This window comes from Cnephaeus nilssonii, assembly GCF_951640355.1.
Source record: "Cnephaeus nilssonii genome assembly, chromosome: 4".
NCBI lineage: Eukaryota > Metazoa > Chordata > Mammalia > Chiroptera > Vespertilionidae > Cnephaeus > Cnephaeus nilssonii.
In genome coordinates this window covers 103162505-103172565 of record NC_137075.1, presented here as the reverse complement: position 1 = coordinate 103172565, position 10061 = coordinate 103162505, and the positions used below count along the sequence as shown (strand labels likewise).

Here is a 10061-nt window from a genome sequence, read left to right as displayed (position 1 = left end):
CCGTCCTGTGCGGGGAACGTGTGCTCCACGCGCGCGGGGTACCTGTGCCCGTCTAGCCAAGAGTGCGCCTCGTGCGCGAGCGGGTTTCCGGGACGCTGCAGAGGTGGGGGGCCCGGGAGGGGCGGGGGGTCACCGGGACTGGCCGGCGCCGGCCCCGTGCGCGCGGAGGCGGGGGCGGGGGGCGGGGGCCGCGGGGGGGGGGGGGCGACGGTACGAAAAGGGCGGTGCGCGCGGCAGCGGCGGCAGCTCGGCGGCGGCGGCATTGGAGAGCGCAACGCGGAGCCGGGTGCAGCCCTGGCTTTCCCCTCACAGCGCTCCCGCGCCCCCTTTCGCATCCGCAACCAGAAGCCCAGTGCGGCACCGGGACCCGGACCCGCGCCCGCGCCTCTCCCGGGACCGCGACCCCGGCCGCCCCGCGATGACCGCGACCGCAGCCCTCCAGCGCGTCCTGCTGCTCCTGCTGGCCTTCGGCCACCGTGCCCATGGTGAGTGCCCCCGGCGGCTCGGCTCGCGCCCCCTCTGGGGAAGCCTGCGACGCCCCCCGGCCGCCCAGTGCCCTGCACGCCCCGTCCCATGCGCCCGAATTCCCGCCCGTCCCGCCTAACCCTAAGCCCCCGCGCGATACCTGCCTCGCCCTCTCCGCACCCCTTGCACGCCAAGACCGGCCCCGGGGGTCCCGGGGGGGGGATAGGGGAGGTGTGGGACCCCAGCCCCTTCCCGCCTCACAAAAGTGGTGCTCGGAGGGGTGTCGGTGCGCAGAGACAAGAGGTAGGAGAAACGAGGTGATGCTGGGAGACCTCTGTGAAAAGGCTCTGGGGTGCAACTTTGGGGGTCTTTGTGTGCGCATCGGGGTGCAGGTCTGTGGGGGCAGTGGGGACGACTTTGCCATCATAGTCCCCAATCCCCAACCAGGAGCCCAGCCTGGGCCCTGCTGCGTGGTTTCTCTAGGTGAGGGGCTGCGCCACTTCTGCCCGCAGCGGCCATCCGTCTCTGACAGCGAGAGGGGCCCCTCCCGCGGTGCCCCCGCCCCATTGCACCAGTGGTTATGGCGGAGGGGGCTGTCTGGAGAGCTGGGGTGCAGGTTGACGTAAATGCACACAGTAGGCGCCCAGGAAGACGTCAGAATCTTTAAATAGGGTCAGGATTGCAGTCAGCTCTGCAAAGCTGTTGCGCAGTTTTTTTTTCGACGCAGAGTGTGGGGCAGGGGAAATTGGGGGGGACCCTGACTTGGGTGCCTGGCTTCACTGGGATGAACCTTCAACAATAACCAGATGCCTTACCTGTGAGCTGCCAGGTGAACCTGTCTGGCTTTCCCCAGAGATGAATACCTCAAAATCTGCTCCCCCTTTTAGCCCACTTAGCAAAACTGAGGGTTTGCCTGAGTGCCCAGAGGTCACAGCCTGCCCACCCACCGCCCCATCCCCAGTTTTAGAGCTTGAGGTCTCACACTCTGTTTGGAGGGAAAGGAGATGTCTGACCTGCTGGTGAGAATTAAAGCAACGTTCAGTGGTCACTCCATAAGCAGGAACATGGCAGAGAGCTTTTCCTGAGTGGGTTGACGTGAAGTGCCTACTGTGTGCCAGGCCAGTAGGACCACAGCGGGTGTGTGCTCCCTTGCTTTGGCCTCTGGGGCCTGGTGAGATGAACGGTGTAACCTTTCTTGTGCCTCAGGAGCTGAATGCTTCCCGCCCTGCAACCGCCACTATGGATTCTGCACCGAAGACAATGTCTGCAGGTAATGGAGTGCTCCCCTGAAGCATCTTGTGGGGGGCTAGGGCAGAATCCTGGGGACTCATGGTGTCAGGCAGAAAAAAAGGGGGGTAGGGGGCTTGGCCACTGGCCTGCAAAAAAACAGCTTCGTCACCATCACCCCCGCAGAAAACTGGTGAGGGATGACGCAGGAAACTGGTGGAGGGGGGGGTGAGGGGGGTGACAGCAGGGGGTGGGGCACAGCCACAGCTCCTGGTGATGACACACCTCTGCGGGCCACCGCAACAGCACGCAGCAGGCAGCACTGTCCTGGCTCCCAGGGCCCCTCTGTCTGCTCCTCAGACGGCCCCCCTCTGTGTCAGCTTTCCCGTTCAGGTGACTGGTGTTTGCCTTCGGGGACCCACTGGCCTGGCACTGTGCAAAGACCCCTCAGGCCCTTGTGCAGAGAAAGCAGCCCCGCTCCCTGGTCACCCCTGCCCCTCCTCACATGTACTCTCCCCGCCCCCTGCAGGTGCCACCCCGGCTGGCAGGGACCCCAGTGTAACGAGTGCATGCCCTTTCCTGGCTGTGTTCACGGATTCTGCGACGAACCCTGGCAGTGCACTTGCAACGAAGGCTGGGACGGGCACTACTGCGACATAGGTGGGCGCTCCCCCTGCCCTCCCCCACCCCGCCCCCGCCCTCCCCCTCCCGCCTTACTCTAATGCACCTGGTGCTCTGTATGGTAATGACCTGTTTACACGCTTCCCCGCGGATGGTGGCAGGAGCCTCCTCACAGGTGGGGGACATGATCTTGCTCCCCTCTGCACCCTGCACCCAGAGGATGCACTGGGGTGGGGTGTCGGGGGGCTGCCTGTGGAATCAACAGTCACAAAGTAAACACACACCACACGGAGCTGAGTGGGTGGGGACCACAGACCTGCTCAGGTCACTGAAGCGTAGGGAGTAGGAAGGACTGGGGTGTGTGTGACGCAGCAAGAAAACTCCAACAGGTCCGCACTGGAGATGGTTATGAGGAGCTGCCGAAAGCAAGCAAACAAACAACAGGGGAGGGGAGGGGACCAGCGCTGAGGGGTGGGCAGCAGGGGCCGAGGCAGGGCCCGGGGTCAGGGCTGGGGGCTCTGAGAGAAGAACTAAGGTGGAGGGGGGCCTGGGAAAGGCCGAGAAGCGGGTTAAAGGACGGATTGGCGTTATCTATTGATTTCATTAATTTATGCAATCTCTGTCCTCCATTACCCCGAGCAATGGAGAGTTGGCTGCGTTTTCGGGCCGCACAGGTTCCTCGGAGCCCATTCTCATTTGGCAAAACCTGCCTGGGAACCTGGGCAGACGGACGTCCTCAAGGAAACCCCAGCAGCCTAGGCAGGGCCGAAGGGCCTCTGTCCCCCGGTGCCCCACGTTAGCAGAGAATGATGGGGAAACTGAGGCTCAGAGAAGCCAAAGGGTTTGCTCAGGATTCGTTCTCACCTGGGCTTTTTCTAATGCCCTCCCTTAAGGGAAATGAAAGAGCAGCTAGTTTTCAAAATCAAGCACACCCCCCCCCCCCATGTCTTGGGTCCTTGAAGTTCTCCCCCCCCCCCCCCCCCTGCACCGCTATGGCGCAGTTTTATCAGCAGCTGACTCATGCCCAGGCCCGCAGCTCTCTGCCCCTCCCGCCGCGCCCTCGCAGGACCAGAGGATCCCAGAGACATCGCCATCTGGGATCAGGCATTCAGCCTGGAGCCCACCCAGCTGGGTATCTTAGCCCGGGACTCCCCATGGGGTTTCCAGACCTGGGTCCCCTCCTCACTGGGTTGACAAAGGCTCTCCGCTTAGGACGCTGGGTCCAGGGGACGCGGCCCCCCCCCACCCCGGGTAATTGAGGGCCCTCTCCCTTTCCCCCTCTTCCCCTGGCCTTTCAGGCTGTCACTGTCACGGTCAGTCAGTCGCAGGCAGCGCAGCTGCTGCCCCTGCCCCTGCGTAGGCATGGCTCCCCTCCCCCACGGGCAGCCTGCTCCTGGGGCAAAGGTGGGCTTGGCCTCTGCTCCGGAGGCTGGGCACGGAGGGGACAGGAGGAGGGTCGTCCCTGCCCTTCAGCCTCTCTCTCAGGCTCCCAGGTGACCGCCGAGCCCTGGGCAGAGGATGAGGAAGGAGCCGGCTGCGAGGCTTTGCTGGCGCCCTCCCTCCCTCATGATAAATCCTCTTTATGTTTCCTCGCTCCCAGCTGGGCTCCCAGGAACGCCTGGTGGGCTCGGGGTAGGCCATCGGCATGGCGGCCAGGCCTTTCTCTATTGATGGCTTGCCATCTCCCCTCCGCCAGGGAGCGGTCTTTGTCACCGAGGGGGAATCTGTCCATGTGTGGACCCCTCCCCACCATCTGCCTTAACTAACCCGCGGTGTGTCTGGTTGGTCCTGGCTTTCTATTTGGTAGGAAATCAAAGCTACAAAAAAAAGGTCCCTCCGAGACCCACCAGGGAGAGCCCCTCCTTTTCTAAGTGGAGAAAGTGAGGCACCGAGTGGGGAGGGGTGGACCCCCGCAGCTGGCAGGAGAGGGGGCGCAGGCCGGCCCCTCCCTGGCAGGCGGGGGTCTGGGGGCTGCACTGTCTGAGAGCCCCTGACCCGGGCCCCTTTGTTCAGCGCGTCCTGGGCTCGCTGAGCCGGGATAATGAAGTGTGCGTGACGGGAGGTGTCGAAAGGCGGTGGGAACGGACCCGTGTTCATGGAAACGCACGCTGACGGGAGAGGGCTCGATAGTTCTCATCTTGCTGCCTTCAGGAGAGGCAGCCTTTTAATCTTGGACCCCCTTAGTTCAGAACCTGCGAGCAGAGACCACCTGGAGGAGGAGGCAGGGCCGGGCTAAATCACATCTCCATTTCCCCCCTGCCCCTGGGGATGGCCGGCACAAAGGGCCGCTGGTGTTTCTAACGGTTGGGCTGTACCAGTCCCCCAAGTGGCAGCCACCCCCCGAAAGAAACCAAAAAAACCATGAAGAGCTGGGTGTGCAAAGCTGCCTGGAGGAGGCAGGCACGGGGAGCTCGGCGTACTTTTGCGGGGAGGGAAGGTGTCTATCCTGAAGGTTATGATGCTGGACTTCGGGGTGAAAAGGATAGAGGTGAACTGGGTGGAGTGGCAGGGAGCAGCTGTGACTTTCCGTCCCCGTGACCTAACACAAGGACCCTCCTTCAGCTCCCTAAGCTTTTCAGGAATTTTTTTTTTGGGGGGGTCACTGCACCTCTTAATTCAGGACCCCACTTAGTGACCACTGGCAGTGGCCACAGGCAGAGACATGGAGGCAGCCTAGTTGGGGTCCCTCTCTCGACCAATTGGAGGTGTGTCTTCCTGCCTCTGTCCCCCCTCCCCTCCCTGGCAGAGAGGGGGACGGGGTCTGATGTTCTCTCCCCTCCCCCAGACATGCGGGCTTGCACCTCGAACCCCTGCGCTAACAACGGCACCTGCACCACCATGCAGAAGGGCCACTACCAGTGCACCTGTGCCCCTGGCTTCTCGGGGGAGACCTGCCAGAAGAAGGACGGGCCCTGCGAGGTCAACGGGTAAATGTCCCTCCCGCCACCTGGGCTGAGGAAGGCCGCCCCTGCGTCCCCTCCTCGCCCCCAAAGCCCCGGCCCGCCCACGCCCACGCCAGGGAGACCTGGCGCCTGACAAAGACCAGCCAGTCTGCAGCCCCGTGGGGGGCCGCCCTCCATCAGAGGAAGGTGTCATTTCCATAATTTCTTCCAATGATCCCGAAGGCGCTTTCCTATTCCCCTGCCCTCCCCGAGTCCCCGAGTCCCCGTGTGTGAATGACAGTAGATTGGGAAGGAGCTCAGAGCTGCATAATTTTCTACAGGCGACTGGGGGGGGGGGGGGCGGGGGGCAGGGGGGAGAGATCAGAGTTTCCCAGGGCCCCAGGCTGTTTTTGTGAGACCCACACACCTACTTCAGGGGGTGGTTTTAGGGTTTTAGGGGCTGGGCAGCTCTGCAGGTGGGTTTGCTGGGGTGTCTCAGGAGGAGGCTGCCCAGCTGAGGGGGGAGGGGGCTGTGGGCCAGCACAGAGTGGGGGCGGGATGGAAAGGACAGACCAGACCATAAGGGCCAGGGGGTGGGGTCCAGCTCTCAGCGACCCTGAGTGGGGAGGGGGCCCTGGGACGCCTGGGCAGTGGGCACAGAGGCAGAATGGCCACTGGCCTCTCCTGTGCCTCCCTGAGCAGGGTTCCCCGCAGCGCCCCCTCCGGCTCTTATGTGCATAGCTGCACGGATGGATGGGGCTAAAAGGGAGGCCAGGAGAGATCTTGACAGAAGCAAGAATTCCACCGGGGACCCCTAGCCCCTGGCCCAGGGGTGGCCAGCGCCTCCTGCCCTGGCTTGGCAGGGGGGTGTGGAGGGCGCGGAGCTGGCGGGTGCCACACGCAGGCACAGGTGCGGTGTGGAGAGATCCGTACTCCTGGGGCAGGGGCGGCATCGCACACCGTGCCTGCTTACCGGAGAGAAGGGAACGTTCAGGGCAAGCCCTTTAAAAGACTTGGCTTTGCTCTCTAACAAAATCCAGCCCGGGGTCCTTGAAATTCCTTCAGAGCCCTGCTCCTCCGCAGCCCTCCTCCGAGGCGGCCACGCCGCCGTCTCGCGCCCACCGCCCCTTTCTTCCCTGGAGTTTCGGCATTTATCAGATGACAAAGGGCCTGCTCGTTTAGAAGCACTTACGTTAAATGCTCCATGTGCTCCGCTTGGAGCAAACAGCTTCGGTCTGCAAGCTGCACTTGGGTGAATGAGCGACTATTAACCAGCGGCGGGGACGCCAAGACAGACCGCGTATTTCTTTCACTCGCGGAGTCCCCAAGGGCTTCTGCACAATGAGCTGCAGGCTCGCTCCACTGAAAATAGAAGTAAAAGTAATAATGGGGTGGCGATGGGGGCGGGGGAGACGGTCAGGGGTGCCCTGTGTGGCTCGGCCTCGGGGGCCCAGGGACCAAGCTAGAGGAGGGGGCTCCCTCCACTCCAGCCCTGCATGACCACTAACTTTGCTTCTCTCAGCCTCAGTTTCCCCCACCGGTCCAGGGACTCACTGGCAGGCCTCTGGTAGGAGAGGTCAGTGTGCTCCAGGTTGGGGTGAGGGGCACACCCCACACGGGTGTGCAGCTGCCTCGGACACCAGAGGCCCTCGTAGGCAGGGGTCACAGTGCCCGCCGCCTCCCTTAGCCCCCCTGGCTGGCATCACCCACTCACATAATGTGTGCTGAGCCCCTGCCCGCAGCACCACTGTCATAGCCCAGCCCCCCCCCCAAGGGACCTTGGCCTTGTCCCCTTCTGTCTTGTAGCTCCCCCTGCCAGCATGGTGGCTCCTGCGTGGATGACGACGGCCAGGCCTCGTATGCCTCCTGCCTGTGCCCGCCTGGCTTCTCGGGCAACTTTTGCGAGATCGTGGTCAACAGCTGTACCTCCAACCCGTGCGAGAACCAAGGCACCTGCACCGACATTGGGGGTGACTTCCGCTGCCGCTGCCCCCCGGGCTTCGTGGACAAAACCTGCAGTCGCTCGGTGACCAACTGCGCCTCCGACCCGTGCCTGAACGGGGGCACCTGCCTGCAGCACTCCCAGGTGAGATTCGAGTGTCGGTGCAAGCCCCAGTTCACAGGTCCCCTCTGCGGCAAGAAGCGCGCGGCGAGCTCCCAGCAGGGCACCCGTGTGCCCAATGGGCCCGGGCTGGCCTACCGCGTGACCCCCGGGGTGCACGAGCTGCCGGTGGGGCAGCCCGAGCACCACATCCTAAAGGTGGCCATGAGAGAGGTCAAAAAGGACACCCCGCTCCTCTCCGAGGGCCAGGCCATCTGCTTCACCATCCTGGGCGTGCTGACCGGTCTGGTGGTGCTGGGCACCTTGAGCATCGTCTTCCTCAACAAGTGTGAGGCCTGGATTGCCAACCTGCGCTACAACCGCATGCTGAACAAGAAGAAGAAGCTGCTGCTGCGCTACAACAGCGGGGAGGACATGGCCGTCAACATCATCTTCCCCGACAAGATCGACATGACCACCTTCAAGGAGGCTAGTGATGAGGAGATCTAAAGCAGAGATCTAAGCAGAGTCCCCACTACACTACCCCGCCCCCTCCATCCTCGGGGTCCCCGCAGAGCTCACTAGATGCGGTCGGTTCTAACCTTTGTGGGCGAATTTTGCTAGCTCTCGTGTCAGACCTGGTGAACGCGCTATGCTTCGCTGTGTTATCTTTGTGCTACTACTGTGTGACCAATGCAATGCGCTCAATGCAATGATGAAGGCACCCTCCCCCCTCTCTCCCGATGCATGATTAAGAATAAGAATAAGAATTTAATCTTTAAACGAGTAAGATAAGTAGCATGTCATTCTAAACTTTAAATTTTTAGCATAAAATAAAAAAAGACAAAAAAAAAACAAGGCAACTGGACCAGGACTCCGTGCCGACGTCCCTTCCTGAGGGGCCTCGGCCACAGGGTCCTAGTAAACATATTCTGCATGACCAACCACTGTGAACTGGGCTAAGATCCCTTTCGTTCGTGAATTCTCACACGTCACATCCGACTCGCACTCACTTCAAGTTCAACATCGCAGTCCTTAGATCTTTGTGATGGAGTTGAGATTTTGCAGAGTGCAGCGGCCGTGTGTCAGGCAGAGAGAAAACCCGGGTTGGCTCAAGCTGGGGGGCCGGGACCTCGTCCCAGCCCTGCCACTAACTCGCTGCGTCATCCTTGGCGAGCCCACCATTTCGCCCCTCTTTAGGGAGGGGCTTGACCACAGTGACCATCAAGGTCCTCTCTTGTCTAAAACTCTGAATTAGGAACGATGGGGGATGAACCAAAACAGCTCCTGACCCTCCCCATGAGGATCGGATGCAGACTAGGTCGCATCCCTGGGTCCGAATGTTTTGGTCTATTCTGATGCCCACTTGGCATCCTGGAATCACCCCTAAGTGCAGTTTTCAAAGTGGGGAGCCTCCTGGCTCACTTTCCATTTGGGAACGATGATTAGCCGCTTTGAGTCACAATACGTAGCCTTGGAGTTGCCCCTCGGGCAACCCCCACCCACCAAAATCTCCAATACTCTACCTCCCTTCCCTTCCCTCCCCCCTGTAGATTAGCCATATTTCTGAAAATGTAAATGCAGGTGAACCACAAGTGCCCCTGGCGAAATCTGAGCAGCAACACAGCCCTCCCCAAGGTGTTCGCAGGGGTTAGTGGAACCTGTTCCTTGCGGGGTGTTTTCTAGTTGTGTGGCCGAAGTGGTACCAGGCCTGGCCTACATGGCTATGGAGTTCATTTGTGTTGCTGAGTTAGTGACGCTCAGATCCTGAAAGACCTAGCCAGTTTCTGAATCATGAACTTGACTTTTTTAAGAAGAGCATCTATTTTTGTTGGGGGAAAAAAAAATAGAAGGAAATGGGACAGAGTTCTGTCTAGCTTCCCAGCTCTTCGGGTTGGGCAGCTAAACAGCCCTTGGGTACCAGATAGGACTATTTTGCTTAAGTTATTTGGGTAGGAATCAATACTCTGAGCTTTGTTGAGTATTACTGACGTGTTTGCCTTGCTCCAAGTCATCATCACCTTCATCACGGTCATTCAGATCACCACATGCGTCACCGTCATCACTCAGCCATCAACCTTGTCACCCCCACCCACGAAACCACCGCCAAGTCCCTTGTAGTTCCGATTCCAAGCCATTTCCCTCAAACCCCGATGTCCCACTCCCAGTTCCTCCTCATCCTAGCCCCAAGATGCCACCCTGGTCACCTCGTCCCCGACAGGCGATGCCATCCCAAACTCCCATCACCTTCCCCGCCAAACTCCTCCCCATCTTAAACCTGCCCTTCCCCTCCTGCCTCCCCACAATTCTCCCTCAATCCCAAACCCTGTCACCACTGCCAAGCCCCCTCCCACCCCTAGGCTCTGTTGCTGCCCTCCTGCTCCTCCTCCCCTCCCTCACCCTCATCCCCTGGCTTCCCCACCTCCCATCTCTGATAACCCCTCCCCCCCAGTCCTTCCTTCTCCCCACAAGTCATTTGAGTCAACATCTCATTTTGAGTGTGTCTTAAAAATCTTAAAAAGACAAAAAAAAACAAAACAGAACGGTTGGCATGTGTCAGGTGGTGTCTGGCACCCACCTGGCCTCTCTCACGTGAGACCTTGATCGAGTCAGCTTACCGGTTCTGATCCTCAGATCCCCCAAACTTGAAATTCTGAGATTGGATGACATGATCAAATTCTCTGCTCCACCTTTTCGATCTCCAGGCTGTGGAGAACAGCCTTGTCCCACCATTTATCCTTGACCAACTCCTCATCGGTCCACCCATTCACCCACCATTCATTCAATCAAGGAAGCATTTTCAAGCACCTGCCGAGTGCAAGGCA

General features: G+C 60.4%; 1 protein-coding gene across 4 annotated transcripts; it reads left to right on the top strand.

Annotated features, from left to right (window-relative positions):
- Positions 1–220: 220 nt before the first annotated feature.
- Positions 221–9774, top strand: DLK1 (delta like non-canonical Notch ligand 1). 4 transcript variants are annotated; one of them, XM_079769950.1, is made up of 6 exons: positions 221–485; positions 1672–1735; positions 2222–2352; positions 5099–5240; positions 7002–7281; positions 7507–9774. In XM_079769950.1, the coding sequence occupies exons 1-6, from the start codon at positions 419–421 to the stop codon at positions 7744–7746; spliced, it is 924 nt and encodes a 307-aa protein (XP_079626076.1). In that variant the 5' UTR covers positions 221–418; the 3' UTR covers positions 7747–9774. The 4 variants fall into 4 exon arrangements, with proteins under 4 accessions (XP_079626076.1, XP_079626075.1, XP_079626074.1 ...); XM_079769949.1 differs by having other exon boundaries at positions 7501–9774; XM_079769948.1 differs by having other exon boundaries at positions 7480–9774.
- Positions 9775–10061: the final 287 nt, after the last annotated feature.